General features: G+C 34.4%; 1 protein-coding gene and 1 non-coding gene across 4 annotated transcripts in view; both read right to left on the reverse strand.

Annotated features, from left to right (window-relative positions):
- Positions 1–26,633, reverse strand: part of SLC4A7 (solute carrier family 4 member 7) — a 94,010-nt gene that overhangs the window by 30,337 nt on the left and 37,040 nt on the right. Inside the window, exons 5-13 of one of the 3 annotated variants that reach the window (XM_016185657.2) lie at positions 26,345–26,505; positions 23,295–23,483; positions 20,049–20,417; positions 13,441–13,556; positions 11,383–11,540; positions 8,591–8,678; positions 7,150–7,296; positions 5,547–5,653; positions 3,195–3,369 (exon numbers count right to left, since the gene is read on the reverse strand). In XM_016185657.2, coding sequence (XP_016041143.1) covers positions 3,195–3,369; positions 5,547–5,653; positions 7,150–7,296; positions 8,591–8,678; positions 11,383–11,540; positions 13,441–13,556; positions 20,049–20,417; positions 23,295–23,483; positions 26,345–26,505 — 1,510 coding nt within the window. The remainder of the gene's footprint in view (positions 1–3,194; positions 3,370–5,546; positions 5,654–7,149; positions 7,297–8,590; positions 8,679–11,382; positions 11,541–13,440; positions 13,557–20,048; positions 20,418–23,294; positions 23,484–26,344; positions 26,506–26,633) is intronic. The other 2 variants (XM_060180457.1, XM_060180456.1) reach the window with 2 other exon arrangements.
- Positions 17,577–17,700, reverse strand: LOC132535346 (small nucleolar RNA SNORA76). The gene has a single exon (XR_009547134.1). It is a non-coding gene; the product is annotated as a small nucleolar RNA SNORA76 (small nucleolar RNA).

Genomic DNA, 26,633 nt, shown 5'->3' on the forward strand with positions numbered 1-26,633 from the left:
TTAAACCTGTGATGAGATGAAGATGCATATGTTATTTTAAATATATTAAGATCTGAAACAGAAAAATGTGAAACACATTAAATATAAGTGTTCTATAAAATAGAGACTATTAAATACTTGATACAGTATGCTACCAAAAAATGACTTCAAAAAGACAAGTAAGAAATTACTATGTCGTCCCACTGCTTTCAAATCAATTTCTAATGAGCAAAATTTCAAAATTATAATAAAAATAATCTATTATGACATGACTTAAAAAAAAATCAAAATTGAAATGCCTAAAAGATGAAAAATCTCTATACCCACAGCAACCATAAATTAAAATCATAAATATTTAAGCCTGAAGAGATAAAATGAGAAAAAGAAAGACTATGAGAAATATTCAAAGACAGCATTTACATCTTGTACCACTATCAGCATTATATGCAACTGATTTATTATTTGATGGCAAGTGATAAAGTTATGCCACTGAACAGAACGAAGAGACTGAGAAAAGAATAGATCACTATCCATAAACATCAGTTCAACTAGACTACAATATGAAGAATGGAAAAACTCATCGTCAGTAAGGGACAGGAAGAGGGGAGGAAAAAAAAAAAATCAAGTAACAGCCCTCTTAGAAGGAGCAGCAAAGCAGCAAAGAAAAGGAATCCAAAAACCAGGCTCATGGGAAAAGACTGGTATCTATTTGATTGTTCGTTATCAGGTGTTAAGTCATGCCCATATTTAACCATCTGGACACCAAGCAAACACACTGTCTGGCATATATACTGTACAGCAGTAATAATCTATCATTCAAAATTATAAAATAATATACAGTAAAAGTAACACTGAAGTATTTGTATGAAAGTAGGCCAAACCATTAAACTGTGTTCCCATAATTTCAGTCTTGTAAATCACTATTAAGTCAATAATAATATTGCTTAAAAAGGTCAAAGGCAAATGCAAACTTGACTTAAAGGAAAATGATAACGTGTCCATGTTAACAAAATACTGTTTATTGTATGAAACAATTTGCATTCCTACCTACAAATAATTTGTCCTAAGAGACAATGTTATGCTTCTATAAAACACCGTGGGCCAATTAGAACGTGTATAATTATGAATGACCTGACAAAGTGCTCAAGTCAAAGGAAATTTTTTCTGAATATTATTTAGAAAGAGAAAGTAAAAACTTAAGACAAGAAGCAAAAAGTTGGTAGCCAAAGAAATGCTGGCGGGGTCAGTTAGGTATGAAATTATGGTTTTCCTCTTAATGTTGTATTTTGAAAAAGCAAAAATTGATACAGGAAGACCGTTCTTTCTACACTTATTGTCATATTATCAGTTTGTTTACTACACCAATCCTTCCCTAATTTTTAAAAAATTTCTACATTTATTCCCAAACTGAAATATCTTTATCTAAGGAAGCCACATCCTCACTATAATCTCTCTTCTATTACTCCTTCAGAATCTTTTATTTCATCCATCTGATCCTTAGGATCACAAGCAATTCTCACTAATTTTTCTTCCTTCTCAAAACCTTTATTTAATTTTTTTTTTGCAAAATTATATTATCCTGATCTTTAGATTTCTTCTTAGACCTTTATCTAGTTAACCGATCAGTTTTCCTCCTCCCCATTTTTTTTTCTCTCCTCTACCCATAAGTCCTCTTAGTTATTTCATCTACTCTGTTTTAAACCTCATTTGTTTATGGAGAATTCTCTTATTTCTTCCTTAGCACTTTATGAACTCTGAATGTACCTCCCAATGTTTTCATTTCTAGTTGAAGTATGAAAAAACACAATTTCCATGTTATTTTCCTCAATAACACATCTGATTTCTCTATTCTGCTACTTCAATCCCTTTAGCTCTTACTCTGTATTTTATGGGTGGCACAGCAAGTCTTTTGACTCTCTCTCTCAAACACACACACACACACACACACACACACACACACACACACTTTGGTCAGGATCACTGAGGACTAAAGACACACGTTCACCATGTTCACCTTGCACTTGTCTATATTCCACCACCACATAAAGCACTGTTTACATGCACATGGTATTAAACAGTAGGATGAAACTGATAGGTAGTGAATGAGTGCACCAGAATAAAAAGGCATCATGTCCATGAGGGTAATAGATATGACATTTTCAAAGGGAATGGCAGTTATATATACAACTGGTGACAGCACATAAAACAACCTCCTAAAAATATACCTTTAAGAATTATAACAGCATAAGTTAAAATAAGCTTTAAAAAAATACAAGCTGAGTTAGAGGAAATTACAGTTGTCGAGTTTATCTCATGTTCAGGTCATAGAAAATTACAAGTGAAAAATAAAAATCACTTAGCTTGGCTACTTCTTAAATCTTTATCTATAAAAATTAATTTTTCCTTAAAAGTAAACATAATTAAATAGAATACACTTAAGAATTATAAATGTCATTTAAATGTATAATTTATAGAGGTCTTTCAAGAATTTATAAATTATTAGAAATCGTTGCCATGTCTCAAACAGTTCCTAATACATTAATAACAAGAATATAATAAAAATATAGAAACTTTCATTTCAGTTATATCAACGGATGGATGTAGTTTTGCAGTTATAGTTCCCCCATACTCCCCCCCCCAAAAAAAGAAAAAAAACACAACTATTTTCACACAAATTTAGTAACAGCAAAATTAAAGTGAATACCACTTCCAATTGTTATAATGTTCCCATAATCATCCTCACTCTCTGGTAATAGTTTATAGGTATAGTCATCATATGGCTCTGACTAATCCTATGATGTTTAAAAGGATATGAAGTAGCCCCAATGGCAACTCCCCCTAACCCATGCATAGCCCACCCAGAGGAGTTCAGTTGGTCTCCCCAACAGACCCTCCCTAACCCTCCTTGTGAGCCAATATAATCTTTTACTCAGTTTATAAAACCATTCATCCAGCAAGCCAAGATAAACTTTTGTTTTCATTTCTTCTTTTCCTTTTTTTTTTTTTTTTTTTACCTCAACTGTGCATCTTCTCCTGTTCAAATGGCTTCCCCATGTTTTCCATAGCAATTACCTTTGGGGGAAGTCTGCTTTGGGACAGGATAATCATGCTGTGGGTAGACTCTTCAAATAGAAGTATAAATAGTGAGACAAATGCACACAGACACTTGCCTCTGAAGAGCTAAGAGCCTGGCCACTATCAATCTTTGTACTCACTATGCTGCCTTCTGTAGCTTCTCCAAGCAGCCCTCCAAAAGTGATTACAGGAGACATACAGGCACAGTATAGGAAAAGAATCGAGGCCAGGCACTGTAGACTTAATGCATCCTTGAAGTCACTCAAGAAAAAAGGTGCTTTCCTTTTGATGTCAAGTATCAAACCACCAAAAAGCCTAAATAGGTGAGATGAAACTCGTCAAACTGTACACTAGAGGAGTCTAGCTAATTCAAACTAAAACTATGGGCTATATAAAACTGCTGGTGCCTAATGCTTTGCCAACAAAAATTAATATCCTATTTAAGTCATAGTATAAATTATAGAAGATATATCCATTCAAAGCTACTGATGACAGAAAAACTATAGCTCTCACTGAGAAATACAAACATCTCTATTATAAGGACTATTTACTGAAAAGATTGTAGGCAAATGATTTTGAGTAGTTAAACTTGATACAAATGTGTAAGTAAATGTACAATAAAAACGAATAAAACCTAAAAATTCATCAATGTAAGCGTAAAGCAATTCTCTTATTATATATATTATAAATCACAAAGGTTAAGTGTCAGAAATGCCGGGAAGACTATTATAAATCATAAGCCTGCAAATACTCAAATTGAATACAGTATGCTGTCCTTACACACTCAGTGCTAAATAACAATTTATTAACCTTTAAAATTAGTGCTTTAATCACAAAGCTATTTCCAATCCAGAAAACACCTAAACTACTTCAATGCATTTAACTTAGTTGCATGTGGTCAAGCTAATATGCAAGGCTTTAGTTAGCAATTTTTTATTATAATTGTACATTAAGAACCTTATCATTCCAATGTTTATTATGACAGACTTTTTTTTGATGCATTTAACTTGAAAGCATTCACTGAAATATAAGCTCTGAGAAGGGTAAACATTTTTTCTTGTTATTTTCATGTCTAGAACACTGTCTAGTATGTAGTAGATATTCCATAAATATAGGTATCAATAATTCAAAAGAGTTGTGACTCAAACTACATGATCATTCAGAACTTTACAACAGTAAACACACCCTAGTTATCTTATACTTCCAAACAGTTTGGATGTTTCAAGCTTTACCAGTCTTTTTATTAAGTTCATACTGAAATAAATGCTAAGCACATAATGACAAGTGAAAGACATTATCCTACAAATAAATTAATAGCAAGGAAATCAATTCACAATAATAAGGTTTCATTGGTAACTATATGATCAAATCAATAATTGATTATTTAAAAACTAAAACTAGATTCTCAGGTAATCATGGTCCGTGGGACCTAAATAAACTTCTTTATGACTAATCCTCAGTGTGAATTATGATGCAGTAAGAGATACTAGACCAGTACCCTTCCCATGGAACCAAGTGTTATATTATTCTGTATATAATAAGACTAATAATGTATTAGTCAATAAACTATGAATTTAAGCTTCTCTAAAGTTCATATTCATTGGCCAGTTACATTTATTTTACATACTGAATAGCATTCTTTAGGACTACTATTTATAGTCCTAGTGGTATGTGTATGTAATATTTCCTATTTTTTCAAATAAACAATTAAAATTAAGATGAACACTGTTCACATGTTTTTCCACAGTATAATTAACATACATTTTCTTTCATTCTACAAAATATTTTAAGACAGTACATGCACCTGGTATTATTTGTATTTTTTATTACAGAATTAAACCCCCCCTTTTTTAAAACAATTTTTCTATCTAGGGCTCCAGAGATTATTATCATGTTTTAATCATACTTCTGCTCTAATTTTGCATTACCTCATGGTACAATACTCAGCTGAGTGTTTTAAATCTATGTGCGCGCGCGCGCACACACACACACACACACACATACACACAGACAGTTATAACTCTTCATAGGCAATGTAAATTAACTGACTTATTTGTATTCTTGATATATGGTTGATAATATTTTCAACTTAAAGCAAAGTTTGCTAAATAAAGTACATTTTAATTAAGATAATTTTAAATGTACATTTATTCCCATAATTTCCATAATTCTAACACAAAATATAAGACTACATCTTCAAGGATCTTCTTCATAGGCAATGTAAATTAACTGACTTATTTGTATTCTTGATATATGGTTGATAGTATCTTCAACTTAAGGCAAAGTTTGCTAAATAAAGTACATTCTAATAAGATAATTTTAAATGTACATTCATTTTGCTTTATTATATAGCTGTACAATTTATGTTTAGAAAATATGAAATAGTATATTCGGTTCTAAATATATGCAAATCAAAGCAGTATTAGTGCCTTTTTAGAGAATCAGTCCTTAGCCCCAAGAACTAGCCACACTGTATCAGTTTCTGTACCCACCGTCCAGTCCTTTGTAGCTCAGGCCCAGCGTGATGAGCAGCCTCTTTAGGAATCTCACCCGAGCTTGGGGCAGATCCATTGGGAAATACGGGAATTTTTCTCTTTTCCTGCATTTCACAAAAACATGTCATCATAATTATTTTTAAATAAAGTTTTAACAAGGCATCTCAAGTATAAGGACCATACTCTTGACATATCTAATCAATATTCTTAGAGGAAAAAAAGTTTCCTGATGAAAATTTTCACTGCAAATACACTGCCACTTTAGAATAAAATCTAACATTCATTAATATTTTCAATTTTTAGATTTTACATGTTATTATATCAAATATACAATGAAATGTGTTTATACACTTTTTAATTATGCTCTGCAAGAACAGTGCAATTTATTAACATGTACTCGATAAATATAAGATATGCCACTAATACACAAGATATGTAAGAAAGCAACTATGTTTGGAACCAAACTCAACGAGTTATTTAAAGTATTTAGAAACACAGTAAAAAGAAAACATGTAAACTTGTTTTTTCCAAAACAAGTATGACAATAACAAAAATATAGAAACAGCACAAAAATCTAGAGTACAGTATATTTATAAAAAGTAATACAAATACAAAATAAAATATTAGATATAAACTTCTAGGCTGGCAAGATAGCATAATAGTTACACAAAAAACCATTCATGCGTTAGGCACCAAAAGCATCCCAGGTTCAATCCCCAGCACCACCACAGCCAGAACTGAGGAGTACTGTGGTTAACAAAAAGGAAGTAAAAAGATAAAGTTGGATGCATAGCTCATATAGGAAACCATCACAAACTCCGAAGAATCAATGAATAACTTAGATGTCTTAAAAAAAGATAGTTGTATACAATGAAAAAAGAAAATTATATTCACCTATTAATACAGCATCAGGTTATAGCACCTAATACAGAAAGATAAAGGTACCTATGAGACTGACAAATACCCAAAAGTGTGAGACCACACTGTTTTAGGCTAGAGGGAAATAGAAATTCCCATAAACTGTAAGATTCTGAAATACAGATCAATCCAATTAAAAAGATTTCAGATAGTATCCATAATACAAATTCCCAAATTATCCAGCAGTATTAATATTGGCAAAAAAAAAAAAATCTATCCTAGATAGACATTTGCAAAGGATTATAAGAGACTATAATACTATCAAATTATTTGTAACAGCAAAAGACTGAGAACAACCTGACTCCAATAATAGGGTAAACTACGGCATATCCATGAATGGGATACAGCAAGAGTAAGAGAAAAATCAGATCTCCAAGATATATTACTTAAAGAAAAAGGCAAGATGCAGAACAGTACATACAGTATGTTGGCTTTAGTAAGAAACAAGAAGAAATCAAACTGCATATTCATATTTCCTTGCACTGAATAAAATTACCTGAAGAAAAAGATTAACAAATGAAAAACCATAGGAGGTAACAGGGAAGATATTGTAAAGGGGATGGGAGGAGGGTGTCAAAACTTCTCTTGAGCAAAACCTCTCTTCACTGAGTCTTGTATTTTTTCAAGTATATATAGGGAAAAACTCATTACAGAATTCATTAAAGATAGTGTCGATTCTTACCTGAGAAGGAACACTTTTTGGTGGCTCTATGCGTATAGAAGGATCCCACTCTCCTGGAGGTAGAACAGTAACTTGATCTAAAAACTCGTCAATTCCAGATAAGAGGTCATTTCTGTCTTTTGCTTTATAAGCTACATCGTGAAAAATCTAAAGAAAAAGAGTAAAGAGCTTAAGTGAAAAGAAAAAAATCAATACACATTAAAGAAATACTCTCATAAGTCCACAATAGAAATAATTAAATTCTTATCCTACGCAGTTCTTTTTCCCTGCTCTGGGTAGTAAGTATCTAGAAATAAAAACAATTAGTACTACCAGATGAGATAACAGTAACAACAACAAACTACAAAAAAAAAAACCAGTAGTGACCAATAAGACAAAACAATTTAAAAGACAAAATTTTACATGGAAAATAGTAATAATTCATTATAGAAAAAAAGTAATACTGTAGATCATTAAGTTTCTACAAAGTTTTAAATACTTATTAGATTAAAAATATAATAAGCACTATGTTATTATGCAATAGGCATGGATACAGAAAGGTCTCTGTACTACGTAAGTTGGGAGCAAAGGCAATGAATGCAGTAAGTTACAGAAATACACTTGCAAGCAATAATGGCTCTGAAAAAAATAAGCAGAAACTGGTAGTAACAACAGGGTGGCCAAGGAAGGTCTCTTTGAGGAGGTAAAACTGTAGAACAGGAATGAGCTGAAGAGCAGAGCCATGCAAAGGGTGGGGTGGGGCTGAATACCAACAACCGACAGAATTGTCTGGCTGACTGAAAACGGTCAGGCTCCACTTCACAGGGTCTCAGACATCCAAGGAGCAACACCTAGTGAAGATGTCTAGCAAGCACCAATTACAAATCCCTCTTCCAAAGACAGACTACAGTTCTGATCAACATAGTTCCTAGTAACAGACAAGACCTCTAATAGGAAGATGAAATTATAAGGTAAAAAAAGAAGAAAGACAGTCTGAAGGAAAATCTAAAAAGTTGATGTCATAAAATCCAGGATAAAACAACTTCTAAAATTTTAACAATATATTCAAGAATTTTCCAGTGTGGAGATAGAAACACCAAAAGTATCCACAGTAAGTCTGACATCTCACTCAGTAAAGCACCCGTCCTTCTAGATTCAAGCCCCACACCTCACAGAAGGTGCTGACAATGGAGGAAACTTCTGTACTGTGGTATCCTATCCTCTCTCTCTGAAAGAAATACTGGGTAAGAGCATGGAAAATACGAATTGTTCCAGTTCACCTCTCTCCACACCAAAAAACCCAATGACACTGGCAGAAAGGTCCTGAAACCTCTTACCAAAGGCAAGCAATTAAGAACTATGATATAAAATAGTACAGACAGCAAGGACAATTTTTTAAGCATCACAAAGATAGAAAGGAGAATAATAGTTCATAATCAGTGCCCACTTCAAATAGTATTACCTCATCTGTCATTAGAGTGGCTATTGATCTTCCAATTTCATGATACTGGGATGCCTTGCCTGCTGGACCCAGTAACAGAAATAAAAACCTAAGAAAACATTAAGATACATAGATTAAGACATAAATAATATGCACACATAAATATACAAAACCATTCAAGTGTATGCACAGAAACAATACTCTGACCTCTTGTAAGTACCCCCATACAGAGTGCAGAAGAAAAAAATGGCAACACCACTCTCTCCCTCTCTCTCTCTCTCATATACTAGCTAGACAAAGAAAAGAGTGGTAGAGTCATGGAGACACTGAGTCCTAACAATAACCATGATGGAAAAAACAAACAAACAAACAAAAAAACCAAAAAAACAATGAAACATATTAAAAGGCAACTATTAGACAAAATTAGGTCAGAACTAAAGGAGGAACTCTTAACTAACTTTCTACCACTCAATTACTTTGTATCTCCCTTCGGTTAAATAAGTAACTAAGGAACTGACTGGCTAGGGTCTAGGCACATCCATTGAAGCATACAAAGACTGAGGTCTGAGTCCTCCCTCCCCACCTGCAAAAGGGATGCTTCACAAGTAGTGAAGTAGGTCTGCAGGTATCTATTTTTATTCTCTCTCTCCCTATCTCTCCTCCCCTCTCAATTTCTCTCTAGCCTATCTAATAAAATGGGGGGGGTGGCCTCTGTGGATTTGTAGTGCTGGCACTGAGCCCCAGAAATGACCGAGTAGGACAAAAAAATAATAATAAATTAAATAATGAAAAAATAAATTTCTTTAAAAAAAGAAACTTTCACATTATAAGTTTCTTATATACCTTCATTTGAATTTAAGTCATCTTATTCAATCTGTATTGAGAGAAAAGTGATTTTTAAAAAGTTAATTATGACTTAAAGGCTTGCTTAAAACTGTTCTGAGTGTTTACAAAAAAATTCAAACCCTCAAATTTATATAAGACATAAGATTCTAATATGCTAAACATGGGCTGCTATAACTAATTTCACTGGAAAGAAAAGGAATTTTTATTTGTAAATCAAACACCAAATCTCAAAATAATCAGTTACTAAAAAGGATTTAATATCCCACTTCACTAGTCTAATATGGTAAAATATTCATATCTGCACATACACAAATAGGAATCTATGAGGCAGAGGAAGTGACATAATGGTTATGCAAGACTGTCATGCCTGGGGATCTAAGGTTCAACCCCCAGAACCACCATAAGCTAGAACTGAGAAATGCTTAGGTAAAATAAGTAAATAAATATAGGTAGATAAATAAAAGAACACTAGGTAATAAGTAAGTAGGAATCTACAGATTAATTCTTCCTCATTCATCTTAATATTGTATATTAACACAACTCAGTAAAGTACAATCAAAATAGACAACTACATTCCAATCAAGCTCCGAATGGTTCTTTAGATTTGCAATTTTTAAAAAGTTTGAAAAGTGTACTCTCATTTCTATTTAAAACTATATGATTAATAGCGAACAAATCAATCACCATTTATAACACACTTGGTCAATGATTCTTATTGACACTACTTCCACTTAATTTGTTTCCTGGTATTGAATACTCCGCAGAATGAAACATTTTACTTAGTTGGGAGGTATTAGTACAACTACTTAATCCAAGGAAGCATTACTAGTATAGTTTTTTTTTTTTTTAAGGTAGAGACAGAAAGCCACTGAGGCCGAGAGAGGGTGAAAAGACCACAGCATCAAACCTTCCTCCAATGTGACGGTGGCCTGGTTTGAACCTGGATCACACACATGTAAAGGCAGGGCAGTATCCAAATGAATTATTATTTTACCAGCTTGGAGGCATTATTTATTATCGTTAGTTTAGAAATGAAGCTTAGAAAATTTGTCAGGCTTCACCTTTCCACAAAAAAAAAACAAAAAGAATGAAAAAAAGGCAGAACTACTACGGAACTTCGTTCTCACTTCAGTGTCTGCTCAAAAAATATTATTTTAAAAATACTTTAAAAAACTTTCTACCACTCAATTACTTTGCATCTCCCTTAGGTTAAATAATGAAGGAACAGTATAAGTTTACATAAGAAGTTTCTTCTATATCTTCATTTGAATTTAAATCAGTTCTCAGTTCAGTGTCTGCTTAAAAATGATAAACTTTATTTGATGAAAGAGGCAAAAGAAACTTTTTTTTTTTTATTGTTTCCAGGGTTATAACTAGGGCTCCTGCACTACAAATCTACTGCTCCTGTGGTCCAGGAGGTGGCGCAGTAGACAATGATGTCTGGTTCTTTCTCGCCTATCTTTCTCAAAAATAAATTCTTTAAAAAAAAAAAACAAAAAAACACTGCTCCTGCAGCCATTATTTTCGATTTTCTGGAGAGGACAGAGAAAACTTGAGAGAGATGGGAAAGATAAGAAGAGAGAAGGGTAAGACACCTGCACACGGGCTTCACTGTGAAGCGAGCCAACACCACCCCCCCACCCCGCAGGTGGGAAACCAGGAGCTCAAAGTGGGATCCTTGTCCGGGTTCTTGAGATACATGCTATGTGAGTTTAACCCGGTAGGCCACAGCCCAACCCCCAAGAACAAACTTCTCACAAAGGTATAAAAAAACAAACTAAAGAATTTTTTTTCTGTCTGCTGCTGTTCAAGAAAGAAAAATAGGTTTTCAAACTCTAATACTCAAAGCAATGACAATATGAACTATCAAAATGACGTTTCTATTACATAAGGAAACATGCTCCACCTTTAGTGGATAAATGTTAGGTCCTGGACATGGAGAATGCCAACTGGAGCTGATTCCTTACCTTGTAGGAACAGGGACCTCAGTCAACCCTGAAAGGAGGACAGCAGGAGCCAGTCTCACAAATGCAATTATAGGTCTTTCCAAAAAGTCTACTTCCCCCACTAGAACATTAGATGCCTCTGCTCCCGAAGGAATTTTTCTCATGAAATTCATGTCAACCTATTGACAAGTATATGTAATAATTAAAAATAAAGTTTGGATGCTATTTATAAAAACTACTTAGAAGAAAAGAAATAAGACTTTTAGAAATTCTATTTGCTAATCAAAACCATTATATGTTAAAAAGCTCACAAACAAGAAGAAAGTAGACAAGTACAGGAAAGCAAGCAAAACACATCTATGAAACAATACTCTCAGCTATTTTAACTGTCATAGTCTTTAGTACTCAGATCTAGATTATCAAACATCAACTAAAGAAAATTTTTCAATGAATATAGCACTATTCATTAAGAACTACTAAGGACAAAAATACAATTCACAAACTAACAATGGTTCATGAAATTATACACAGTGCTTATAAATATTCATTTCATGATTACCTAAGAATTAAGTAGTCCTTTATATTCTACACATTTTATAAGAATTCAGCTTTTCCCCAACATTTTTATTAAGAAAGTTGATTTTAATTTTATTTGAAATTAAATTAGTCACTGTTACTCTAGATTGTACTAAATAATCAAATTTTGTTGTCTGTGTATAATTACAACGAAAAGTTTACAAACATAGTAGCAAAATATGGGAAGTTTTTTTATTTATATGCGGTTTTACACAATTCACCAAACAACCATTTACAGGGCTATCTATTAAAAATAAAACCAGCACTTACAGCGGGCCTCTTGAGTCCCACACCCAGTGTACCACAACTACAGTGCCAGGAGGCAGACTCCTGCCCAACAGGAGACAAGGAGGTATACACAAGGATAGGCCAAGTGAAAAAAAAAAGTGAAACTGTGACAGAGGAACAAAAATAAGCGGCATCTGCCATGTCTAGAGAAATCGATAATGTAAATGTATTTATTCATTTAACAAGAATGAACTGTAACTTAGTTACTGAACACTTTTCAATCATCTGAAACAATAGGGTCAGTAAAAATAAGATCAGGTTAGGTTTATAGAAAAGTGTTTAAAAATACAACAGGTTTTCTCTATGTTCAGTGTCCCTTAGCAAGGTTTTTCCTTTATTTATTTAAATAATTTTATAGTCTGAAGTTAAACAAAGCTATAAAATTATATTTATGTTGTGAAAAACATAATTATAGTTAGTATTGTAAATAAAAATTAAGAAAAATGAATGAAATAATCACAATAAAATCTTACATTCAAAGCAAAAATACTAAGCTTTTGAGATTTTTATAAGCAAATAACTATCAAAATTATAATAGATACAAAGAATCGATTATTCAGAAACAGTATTTAAAGTATACTTTAAATTCAATTATAGTGTGAATTTGTAGTATTTCTGCCCTATTCTTTTGAAATCATTTTTTTCCTATTTCACTAAAATACTCATGTAATAATATCAATCATGGTTAAGACAGGAAAGCTGTTTTTAAATCCATGCCTTTACCTACCCATGGGGAAGCATCGATGTTTCCCAGAGACATTCCAGAAAGTACTGACACCACAAGACAGTAATTCTGGAATCACATTACAGCCAAGAAAGGGCTGAATCACTAGTGCTGTAACATCATTTCTAGAATTAATCTTTCTAGTGGTGGTAGCTCCAGAACAAAGGACTGTAACTCAAAAGGTACTGAAGTTTCATATCTATGGGTAGGTATAGATGGAAATACTATATTACTCACATATTCTTTTGTCAACATTTGTACAACTAGCAAGATATTAAGTTATTCAAATGCTCTAAAGTTATCTTTCTCATAATGTCTGACCTCAAATTAACATATCATAAACATCACATGCAAATTGGTACACATTTAATAAAAATTTAATAAAATCATTGCAAAGTGTTAATAAAGCCATGTTGCTAGACTTTCTCAGTAAGAATGACAATGAAATGTGAACTGTTACTGACAGAATTAATGGTTAATGGTAGAATTACCTTGCTGAAATCAACAGTACTATTTTCTCTGCTTCCTCCACTTCCATTACCTTTAGTCTCTCCACTTTTACTAGTATCCAAGTTTCCAGGTGCAGACTGTGGAGAAGCCAAAATACCTATATATACAAACAAACAAATTCAAATTAGTAAGAAAAAATTTTCCCTTTGTAGCCTGACTCTGCTCATTTCCTAAAAGTGATGGTTTAGCAAAAGCAACTGTGTGAAGTTAAAGTGCTAAGTGTTAGTACCATACTAGCAAAGCTAGAAAACATTTTAAATAATAATATTTACCACTTAATCTAATATTACTGAAATATAAAAATGGTGGGTTTTTGCAGAGAGAGATAGTGTGGAAGAGAAGGCAAAGAATCATGAAGATGAAAAACCTGAGTCTGATTACAAGTACAAATATTAACAGAATACAATTCTAATATATCTAATACATATGGGAATTACTGAGCCTTAATGATGGCCAAGTACATTTAGCATGCTCACATAAGTAACAATATAAAATTTCCTGAGAAATCCTAAGTGTAATTCAGAAAAATGAGGAGCCATTATCAATCAAATGCAAGTTAAATTTATCATGATGTCTCACAAGTTTTAACAAATGTGCATTATTCTTTTTTCTTTTTATTGCCACCAGGGTTATCAGTGGGGCACAGTGCCAGTACTACCAGTCCACAGCTCCCAGCTTTTTTTTTTTTTTTCTATTTTATTTAACAGGACAAGGAGAAATTGAGATGGGAAGGGAGGGGACACAGACAGATAGACAGACAGACAAGACACTGGCAGACTTTCTTCACAAGTCCCCTCTTTCTTCACAGACTTTCTTCGCAAGTCTCCTCTTCAGGTGGGGAGTGAGAACTTGAACCAAGGTTCTTGCACACAGTGCTATGTGCACTTATCCAGGTCTGCCACTGCCCAACCACAAGAATGTTTTTTTTCTTAGTGTTTATGAATAACTGGTATTATTCTTGAGAAACACATACTATTTTGAAGCAAAAATAGGATGTTTTTTTACAATATTAAATACAAAGATTTTTTTTTTAAAGGTTGCCTTGAAATAAGTATTCTGCTACTTTGTAACTAAGTAACTTTATTTTATTTATTTATTTTAATTACTTTCATTGGCCAGGTTTTACCCCACTCAACTGACCTTCTCAGAGAGAAAGCAAGACATTATTGCAGGGAAACCTCCCCCAACATCATAGTGTACCAGGAACTCAAATAAGGGTCTAGTGCATAGCAAAGCAGGTGCCCTGCCCTCAGGTGGCCTATCTCATCTGCATTAAATAACTCAGTCTAAAGAATCAAAGAACCGTACACAAGTAGAACCTGAAATGGATTTGACCTATCGCACCAAAGTAAAAGACTCTGGGGTGGGTGGGTGGGGAGAGTACAGGTCCATGAAGGATGATAGAGGACCTAGTGGGGGTTATACTGTTATATGGGAAACTGGGGAATGTTATGCATGTGCAAACTATTGTATTTACTGTTGAATGTAAAACATTAATTCCTCAATAAAGAAATTTTAAAAAATAAAAAATAATAATAATAATAATCAGAGAGCCATAAATTGTTTGTATGGATTAGAAATAATGTGCTTTCTATAAGATTAATTAATTTGGATTACAAATGATAAATGCTCAAGCATTAGTGTACTCATCAAGTGATACCAAACAACAACATCTCATAATAAAGCAACCTAAAATACACTGTGGCATCATTACCCATCTTTACCTCTATGGACTGTGCAATCTCAAAACTTTTAACTAACATAAGCAATGTAACTCATTAAGTGAAGCTCATTTCTTCCAAGCCTTCTAAGAATACAGAATACTACTACTCCAGATGGTAACATAACAAGTGAAAAGGCCCTAAACAGAATTAGCACCAGATTTTACTCTAATTTTAACCTTGCCACTCACTAAAACCCAATGACACAAAATTCTTGTTTATATTAGGTCTATAAATTTTCAAGCCAGTATTAGTAACTAAACTATAAATCTTAAGAGGATCTAAGAAAGTATTTTTCTTTTAACAGTATACTATAAACTGATAACTGAATTTAACTCAGTTAGGTTCTTTACTCAGTGAAGGAAGACTAATACTCATTAGATACTTGAACCAGGATGTCACTGAGACTCAATACTCTCAGTATGAACACATTTGCAATCTATTCAGCCATGTGTCTATTCTGAGATAAAGCCTGTTTCCTGAAATTTAACATTTTTTTTTCCCTTCCTTCTTTTCTCCCCAGTCTGAGTCTGGAGAATGGCACAATGGAGTACTGGACCTAAAAGAAATGATGCCCTGAGTCTGATGCTGACACTACATGTGCCAGGGGAATGTTCTTTCTGTGCTCATATTAATAAATACATTCTCCCTAAAACAAATCCAACTTTAACCATTTCAGCTTAGCATATAAAAGTTATTGAGATACCTGTTTTTTTTTTAACTTTGTCACTAAATTTCCATATAAAGTTTATTTAATAAAATACATGTCAACACATGTCCAAGGGTAACAACAACAAGGTTAATATTTTTCAGCGGATTCCTTCTACTCTCACAAGAATACAACAAGAATATGAGTAGCATTATTAAAGTTCTGGCAGCAACTCCATCTAAGCATTAACATATAGATATAAAATGTACTCAATCTACAGAAGTATAATCAAGGAATAAATAATATACCTGAAGAATCCTAGTGATCTAGGATTAGGAGGAAAATAATGGAATGAAGAGGAAATGAAGCTACAGCTATTTTTAAATCAGTTTTGTAGCTATTCCTACAAAAAAAAAATCTAATTTTTCTGGAGGAAAGTTAGGAATGGGAAAAAGAAATGATGTGTAAACTCAACACTGGCAAACCCAGAGATTATATTGACCTGAAATCGCAGGGCTAGGAATGGTCATCTTGAACCTGTTAAAACTGGTATGCCAGCAACATGTAGACGATTTTTCCCACTGCCTTCCCTTATAGTTCTTTCCAAGCTCTGCTAAGTTACAGCTATTTTTTAATCAGTTTTGTAGCTATTCCTACAAAAAAAAAAATCTAATACTCAGAAGAGAGTTTAAGGTCAGGAAATCAGTTTAAAGGTTATGCAAAATACTTTTATGCCTGTGGCTCAAGGTCTCAGGTTCTATCCCTAGCACTAGCATAAACCAGAGCTTAAGAGTGCTCTGGTCTGTGCTTCTTCCCCCAGCCCCACCCACCAACTTCTCTCATTAAAATAAAAATTTTAAATAAAAAAAGTTTTAAAGTACTGTAAGAATTTACTTTAACTAGATCTGGGTAGTTGCTTTCCCATAAGAGTGAGAATACTACCATGTATAGTGAGAATACTACCATGTATAAAGAACTGGCTTCAAATCCAACATTCCACCCCCAGAAAGGAAGTTTCATGATTATTAGAACAATGCTACAGGTGTCTCCACTTCTCTATCGCTCTTCCTTTCACCCTTAAAAAAAAAAAAAAAAAAAAAATCCACTGGAAACAATGGAAAGGGACAGGCGCCAAGCCCCAGAGAATAGGGAATTTATCATTCAAAGGAAAATTAATGAGAAACTCCACTTTCTTCTCTGGGCATACAGAAGCCACAACCCCATTGCAGAAACTCTCTTAGTACCTCAAAGATGGTGCTGAGGCCATCTTACTCTGTTAACCCCACATCAGAATTCAAGAAAATGGAGCAAGACATTCTAGTACCAAAGGTAGTTAAAATCCCCTTAATAAGCTGCCTTTTTATTTTTCTTCAATAACTGCAGAGTGTATGAAGGTAATGCCAATTATGGACTTTTACCTCTCTTCCCTTCAATTTAACCTTTCCACATAAAAGCTGGGTAAGTCTCATGACATGCAGCATGGGATGAGGGGTAGGTCAGTGTTCCTCAATTATCAGTTTATTGTTCCTTTTATCCCTTAAACAATATGATCTAACAAATATATGGAGCCCATGATCTCCCTTCTTCCATATATTAAATGCAAAGTCACTTATTACCAACACAGGTGATAAAACAATGACTATTGGTACTAGAAAAAGAAAAAAACCAGCAAAATAGCTGGAAGATAACTTTTATTCAAGGGAAAACAGAAACTCTTGCAAGTTTTTTTGTTTTTTGTTTTACAAGCCCATGTGGCTTGTGGCAAAAAGGGCGGCCGGCAGCGCAGAGCCCCAGTTACCACGAGTGGCTGCTCTGGCGATGCAGCCTGACCCCCGGCACCACTGCAGATGGCGGGGGCTCAAAGGTGGCGCAGCAAGTTCTTTTTAGTTAAAATAAAAAATACTAAGTGGCCAGGCCGTGGTGCACCTAGTAGAGTGCATATATAACCAAGCACAAGGAACAGGGTTCTGGTCTCTACATGCAGGTTAGGAGCTTCATGAGTGGTGAAGCATTTCTGCAGGTATCTTTCTCTTCTATCTCCCCTTCCCCTCTCATTTTCTCTATTTCTACTAAAAAGGAAAAAATAATAACAAGTGGGGGGAAATAAGGTCTCCTAGAGTGGTGGCTAGAGTGGTGGGTTCACTGTGTAGGCACCAAGCTCCAGCAATAACCCATGACAATATAAACAAATACATGAACTAATGTTCGTTTCTGGGGCTGGTTTGGGCATTCCCAGTTGAGCACACGTTACCATGTGCGGCACCCAGATTCCTACGCCACCACCTGCAGGGATGCAGACCATCTCCCCTTCTCTCTCAATTTCTCTCTGTCCTTTTAATTTCCAAGTAATGTAATTTTTCTTCTATTTTATGTTTGAATAAATCATCAATTATGGTGTCTATTTCTCAAACTAGTAAAATTTACAATGAGCTAAGTAATTTATCATAGATTTTGTTAAAGGTAGATCTGCTTCAATTCCATGTTTTGAGAATTTATAATATGATCTTAACATTTCAAAGCCTTAGATTACTTCATCTATAAACAAGGAAAACTACAAATCACTCTGGGAAATGCCACAAAACTCCATTTTTTCTAATTCTAAAATTATATTCTTTTGTCAATTACAATGAAATTTAACTAAATGTATCTGCTATATTGCAATAAAACCAACACAGAGAGTTTGCTATATAGTGTGGTAGAAATAAGTGTACTTTTGGAAGACTCTTCTACTTTTACTGATTGACTGACTGATTTAAATATGCTCAGCTCTGGCTTTTGATGGTGCAGGGGACTGAACATGGGGACTTCTAAGACTCAAGGATAGAAGTCTATTGTATGTGCCACTGTGCTATCTCCATGGGCAGAAATAAGACTTTCAGGTAAAGAATTTAAATAGTCATTTCTAGTAATCCAGGGGAACTTATTTAATGAGTTTGAGTTTTGGAAAAATAGTTGTATATATCCACACAAAACAGGATAATGTAATAACTATTAGGTACTTAATGTATTATGGAAAAATTGCTAACACATAATTAGAACTGCTAATTAGCATCATGTAATGACATGCTGATGTTTAACTACCAGTAAAATATAACCATGAAAGAATACTTATTGTGGTTAAGCAAATAGCTCAACTGGTAGAACATCTTATCAGCAGACCTGAGAAACCCAGTCCAATTACTGGAGTTGCATATGCCAGAGTGGTGCTCTGACTTCAAAACTTTCTTTCATGTAATAAATGTTAAAAATATATAGGTGTGTGTGTGCGCGCGCACATACACACATATATATATATATATTAACTTCAAAAAAAAGGTAATATAATAAGTATGAGTTGGGTAAAAATAAATAAATGAATATCCCCACCTGCAATGGGAAAGAAATGCTGAAGGTGTCCCTCTGGCTGTCTCTATCCAATACATAAAAATAATTTTAAAAATTTAAATTAAAATAAAGAGGGAAAACATATTATGTACAAAGAATTATCATAATATGTAAATGTTAAATGAAGTACAGCTCTCTCAATTTACTAAGAAACAGTTTTTCTTACCAAAATATACCAATATACCCAGTTAGAATACAAAAACTCTAGTTCTGAAAATGCCAAAGTGCATTTGGATTCAATACATATGGGTTAACAGTAAAGTACAAGTAAAATCTATATCAAATATATAATACTTTTGAAATAATGATGATTTTGTCATTAAAGGATCTTTATCTTCTCAGTGACAAAGTGAGAAAAAGAACATTCAGTCCTATTATTGTTAGGAAGGTTAAAAAGTCTGCATTCTTTTGTAAAAAGCACAAAACAGCAGATAAATGGCATGCTTTATAATGTGTTCATGCACTCTATGGGTAAAAAAATGCATACCAATGCCACAATTTTAAAATGGTAGCAAATTAAAGACTTGTAAAAATTCCTACGTTTTTTTTTTCCCTGAACTATTCAACTACCTTGATCTCCATCTTCTTCTTATCTCAATGGAAACTTTGGCAAGGACTTAATTATGCATAACTTCTTGTAACCTTCTCATAACATAAAAAAAAAAAAAAACACTCTGCTCTTTTCTATAATATACTATTAAAAACACACATGCAGACACTGAAATAAATAATAAGCATTATCTATATATGCTGCTAAAGCTAGTGCGGAATGGCATTCCAAGTGCAAGTGATTCAGAGGCAGAAAGCACCACACATGGAAGATTTGAATAGTTGCCTGGTGTTATGCCAACATTTTCCTCATTCTTCTGCTCCTGGCCCTTCAGCTCTTCTAAATCTTCCTCAGGCGGATGAATTACTACTGTGGGAATATCATCACTGGCAGGTGAAACCAGTAGTTCTGGGGCCTGAAGCTGACTGTGTTGGGAACTTCTGGAAGTCAGGCGACTGATTCCAGGGCTGGAAGGAGGACTATTTTGAGGGGTGGGCACTGGGGTTGTACACTTCGAGCCTGCAGGGGTTCCAGCTCTTGAAGAAGGAAGAAGATGACTGAGAAGAAGAGATAAAGGCGATTCTCCTCTCAGTGACACGTTTGAGGCAGACAGACCTGTTAGCAAAGATTGGCGGGAGGCTGAGAGGCCTTCCCCTGAGATAAAACAAATAAAAATGATGAAGTTCACTGCAGAAGGCATATAGACACATTCTCATTCTCATTCTCTCTCTCTCTCTCTCTCACACACACACACACACACACACAATTTTTTACTGTAAACTACAAATGATAAATGCTCAAAAATTTCAAATTCTTGCTCATTAGCATGGCAATCAGATTTTTGAAATGTTAGAAAGCCACAGAAACGTTGCTTTAAATGTAACTGTTTCCCTAAAGTGTATCCAAAAATAAAGTGAGTGATAGGTGGTATGAGAGGTAAAGGATAATATTCTTTTAGTAAAGAGAATGACCAGTATTATTACTTGAAAATAAAGTAAAACAATATAAATGTAATGTTGCTGCTTAAGTAAGAAAATGAGAATACAAAAGTAATCTACCAGAAGACAAAACTTAGCAGCATTGACAGCTTGCATTTAAATGGGTTTGTTTTCTATAGCTTACAAAATTGCTGCAGATCATTCTCTCTCGGGAAAAGGCAGCAAAAAGTAACGAGAAGTCCAGCAAGATAGCTCACCTGACTACTGCACCTATTTTAGTGCACAATACCCAGGTCTAAGTCCTGTTTCTTTTACATCAATGCAAGAAATTTACAGTAGTACCTTATCGCCCCTTCTCTCTCTCTTTCTATCTGAGAAAAAAAAAATGGGGCTTAAGAGTGGTGACATCTTGGTGGAGACCAGGAAAGGAGCAGGGAGATGGCAGACCATTTGTGCACCAGGATTTAAGCCTGAGGTCTCAGGTTCAATCCTTAGCACCCACATAAATATAGCTAAGCAGTGATCTGCTTAGATCTGCTTAGATATCTAGTATTTAGAAGTTGATATCAAACCTTTCATTAAAGGCAAAAGCACATTACCTTTTACGGTAAAAAAATAAAGTTAAAGAAGTGTTACAAAAAAATTTTAAGGCGGGAGGCGGGCAGTAGCGCAGTGGGTTAAGTGCAGGTGGCACAAAGCACAAGAACCGGCATAAAGATCACGGTTCAAGCCCCCGGCTCCCCACCTGCAGGGGATTCGCTTCACAGGTGGTGAAGCAGGTCTGCAGGTGTCTGTCTTTCTCTCCCCCTCTCTATCTTTCCCTCCTCTCTCCATTTCTCTCTGTCCTACCCAACAATGACAGCATCAATAATAACTACAACAATAAAACAAGGGCAACAAAAGGGGATAAATAAAATGTAAGGAAACCATGCCACATTAAGGGATACATTTTCTTGATACATATACCTAAAGGTATTAGAATCTTAAAATATACTTGTTTCTAGTCCAGCTGATAAATTTCACCCACTATATATAATCTGTATCTAACTATATAAAAATGATTTCTCATCAACAATAGGAACAAAGTCTAAAAATGAACAAATTCTATCAAAATGTCACACTTACAAATACTTCAAACATCTGATATTTCTGTAAGATATATATATATATATATATATTAATAACATCTTAAAGCATGAATAACCTGAAAATTGATTCTCTATGATCTAAGTCTAAGTAATCAAATTACATGCAGTTAGAAACATAAAAAATTGATTTGATTCATCAACAACCACCATTTAGTTGAAAAGTAAGATACATGCAGAAGACTGCTATGTTACAGCTATAATACAGCAAAATAATAGTGCTGACCATGCTAAAAGAACATTTATAAGCAAATATCCATTGGTTTATGGCTGAAAGAAACTAAATGACAATTGAAGAATAGTCAGGATATATACGGAAGATTTAATAGGGTCTCTCTAGGCAAAAGAACTCATTTATTGCTTGTAGAAGCAGAAAACATGTAATACCTACAGATGAAAAAGATACATAGAAGAAAATGAACTTAAACATCTTTTACTTAAGTTGATTATTTCCCATCAACTTTAAATGTATTAAGCAATATTATCTGTGCTTGTTTGCTTGTAAAACACGTAACAGTCATACTATTTTTCAGAAGCAGAAAAGATGAGAAGAAAAACACTGTGACCAATCTTCAAGTCTTTATCAGAGTTAACTCCATAAGCTTGGGTAACTGTAATAGCTAGAGACAACTGTGACTCTCATAAGCAATGCCAACTCTTTGCACCTGGGTTTCCCAAAAACACTATTGTCACAGTGCAGAGTCAAAATTAAGTGGCATATTCTTCTGCTTTGAAAATAAGAGATTGAGGTAAGGCAACTCCTCCAATTGTGCCAGTTTAAGGCAGGTGTAGGTAAATGGCCAAAACCGTCTCCTCATATTCCAGGTAACACATTTCTGGCCCCTATGTGAGGACGGAGAGCTGAAATATGTAGTTCAAGGTGATTCTTAATCCATCAGCTAGGTCACCCCTACCATAACATACAACGATCATAAAAGCATTTGTTTATGTCCAGCAAATAGAGGAATTCAGAAGACCAACAATAAAAAAAAAAAATCACTAAGAAAAAAGTCCCAAAGATTTAGAATCTGTAAATAAATTTACTGATCATAACTAATACCTGGTTTATAACTGATTTATCATCAGTAACACATGAAATTATGAACAAAAATTAAAAAGCAGAAATACACAGTAATTCAAGGATAGGTAGGGATAGTGATTGTATTTAAATATAACTGATACTTAAGTAAAATTAGTTTGTGTCAGTTTAACAGAATGAAGGTTTAGTTTTGGTCATCTACATGACTTTTTTTCATTGTAAAGAAAGAGCCTTTGGAAATAGTTTAAATGTGCAAGTAACATGTCTCTTTTAAATGTGTAAGTAACTGCCTCTTAACAGCTTGATCAAAAAAAAAAAAAAAAAGCTTTGCTTTACCAAATATGTATTGCAACATACTGGAATGCCATTAAAGGTGTTAGCAAAAACTGGATGCCACAACTTATCTCACCATTCCTTTCAAGCAAGTGAGGGTCAGAATGTTTCTTGCCTATATCCGCAAAAGATCGAACAAGAGGAATCCGACTGGTGAATCTTTTCTCATTCTGATGATGATGTCTCTTCAGAAGAGCTTCTCTGACATTTTCTCTTATGGATTCATCTAGCTGGCCAGAGGCTACCATGTTATCCAATACCATATCTATTCAAAGGGGGAAAAAATCATCATTACTAAATTATTTTCTTGTTTTACTCATGTTTTTCCCCCCAAATCTGCTTTAGTAGATGAATATGCACAATTCTTATTCATCCATTAACTATTTGCTCAGTAGCTGCTACATGCTGGGAATGTAGCAGTTAACAAAGCAAACAAAACTTCTGCTTTCATACTTTCAAGAGGAGGGGGGGAAAAAAGGGTAAATAAAGAGGGAGAAAAATTATGAAGTAATAAGTTCCAAGAAGATGACTATCTGTGGTCCGGGAGGTGGAGCAGTGGATAAAACGTTGGTCTCTCAAGCATGAGGTCCTGAGTTCAATCCCCGGCAGCACATACCAGAGTGATGTCTGGTTCTTTCTCTCTCTCCCATCCCTCTCATTAATAAATAAGTATAATATTTTAAAAAAAGAAAAAAAAATGACTATCACAGTCTTTGGGCAAGGTGGTGTGGGGGAGCATAAGTATGAGGAACACAGATGATGGCAATGTCGGCTATGTTATAGTTGTGGTTGAGCTATTTTTAATTTACAAAATATATACAAAGGGTTTAAACAGTGCCAATAACTTGAGATTGTCGAGTCAAGCTTCAAAATTATGTAACCATTATACTATATACCATCACCCTCAAGCTTCAAAGTTATAAGACAACTCTGTGTGTGTGTGTGTGTGTGTGTGTGTGTGTGTGTGTGTGTGTGTGTGTGTGTTGGGAGTACAGAAGTAGTACGCAGGACTAGTACCCATGAGGTTCCAGGTTAAATTCAAGGAATCAGAACAGATGGTCCACTGCTAAAAAAAAGAAAGAGGGGGCGGGAGAACCCTTTGTAAACCAAAGATTACTCTGAAATAAAACTGCAAGGAATCTCAATAATCTATAGCATGAACACAATACTATACTCTACCATACAAGTGAATGTTGACAGAGCATTTGCAGAAAGACTACATTGTAGTCTCTGATACCCATAAAGGCGAGGAAGACTCATATGTTCATTTTCCCCAAGTCCAATATTCCTTATCTTTAACTTTATTTTTAGAAAGACAGAAAGAGCAAAACCCCATGCCACTTTGCATGGACTGTCCTTTTGCTTTTATGTAGTGCCAGAGTCAATCCCAGAGACCTCCTGCATGGAAGGCAGACATCGATACTATTGAGTCATTTCTCTGGCATCAAATTCATATTCTCACTCATTCTCTTTTTAAAGATTTGTTTTACTTATTTCATGAGATGCAAAGAAGGCGGTAGAGGCCAGAGCAGCACTCCAGAACACATGATACCAGGGATCAAACTGAGGACCTTGTGCTTGTTTGGAGTTCTACCACTGACCCACTTCCTGAGCCACCCTAAATCCAGCATTCTTAAGCTTTACCTAATTTTTGAGTCATTCATATAAAATAAGTAAGGAGTATGATAGTCTTAAGATTTGCAATGCATCTCAATGTTATATTCTGCTTGGTAGTACTGAAGTATTTCTGGCCCCAGAAATACCAGGAAGTTTAAGGCTCTTTTTGAAGATTCAATTTTATAAATTTCGTTCTCATGAGAATAATCTGTAACAAGTCATAATATCAAGTTACCACCTAACAAATCTGAGTAATTTTAATGACCAAATAACTTTATCACAACTATGTTTCCCACTATCTTGACAGTATACTCTAATTTCCTTGAATTTTTTTTCCCCATTACTCCTACTATCATAGTTCAAGTCTTCCTTCCTCCCTTCCTTGCTCTTTTTTAGAATATTCCAAGACAATAAGTGACATCCTTGCTTCAAATATTTCCTATTCCTATACAGGTTCCAGAATTATTTTCCTCAGACACTTCTAGACCATAGTACTCAAAGTTTAAAGAATTTTTTTTAATAATTTAAAGAATGTATACCACCCTTTCTAAGAAAGGTACCATTTCTTAACTCAGTAATTCAAAGCTACTTAAAAATCTACCTCTAATTCATCTTCTGAGCATTTCCTATTTTCAAGTAATCTGTGTACACACATGAAACTTTCCTGACATAGATGTCTATACTTTCCAGCTTTCTCTCCCTCCCTTAAAACATTTTCTTTCCTCTTACACTACCTATTTCTGATTCTTGTGAATTCAAATTCTATAAATTATATAACTAACATGTTCTGGACCATCTCCTGACACTGTACTCCACAAAATAAAGAAATAAAAGGTTTGGGAGTTGGGTGGTAGCGCAGCAGGTTAAGCGCAGGTGGCACAAAGTGCAAAGACTGGTATAAGGATCCCGGTTGGAAACCCCAGCTCCCCACCTGCAGGGGAGTCCCTTCACAAGCAGTGAAGCAGGTCTGCAGGTGTCTGTCTCCCCACCCCCAGCTTCCCCTCCTCCTCTCTCCATTTCTCTGTCCTATCTAACAATGACATCAATAACAACAATAATAATAACAACAACAATGAAAAACAACAGGGGCAACAAAAGAGAAAATAAATATTAAAAAATTAAGGGGCCAGGTGGTGGCGCACCTGGCTGAGCGACATGTTACAGTGCAAAAGGACCCGGGTTCAAGCCCCTGGCCCCCACCTGCAGGGGGAAAGCTTTGCGAGTGGTGAAGCAGGGCTGCAGGTGTCTCTCTGTCTCCTCCTTCCCTTTCAATTTCTGGCTGTTTATATCCAATAAATAAAGATAATAAAAAAAAATTAAAAAAATAAATCAATAAAAAGGCTTTCCTTATTTACAGAGAACATACTTCATATCTTGCGTTTGGCACTAGTTTGCTGAGTCTATAGTTTAATCTTCTAGACTTCAAGACCAAATTCTACTTTATTTTCCTTTTTCAAATACTATTACTTCCAGTATGTTAAATATGAAAATGGCAACACGTTATATAACCTGCAATTTCATCTAGAGTGCTTGCTCTCATATCCAACATGACTGTTCCATTTAGGATGCAACTTCTTAATTCAAAAAGACTGTGTAGGGAAAGAGTTGCCACATAAGGTTTGCTCCACCGGTCACCACCATCTTCAACATCCTCTTCAAATTTTAGCCATCTGAAATATACAATAAAAATATTCTATATACAGCGACAAATCTATTGCTCACTATAACATAATGAAAAATAAATTTGCTCTTTTGTTAAGAACTAATTCAACCATCACCAAAACAAATTTGGTCACAA

The sequence above is a fragment of the Erinaceus europaeus genome, chromosome 21 (assembly GCF_950295315.1).
Source record: "Erinaceus europaeus chromosome 21, mEriEur2.1, whole genome shotgun sequence".
NCBI classification, from domain to species: Eukaryota; Metazoa; Chordata; class Mammalia; order Eulipotyphla; family Erinaceidae; genus Erinaceus; species Erinaceus europaeus.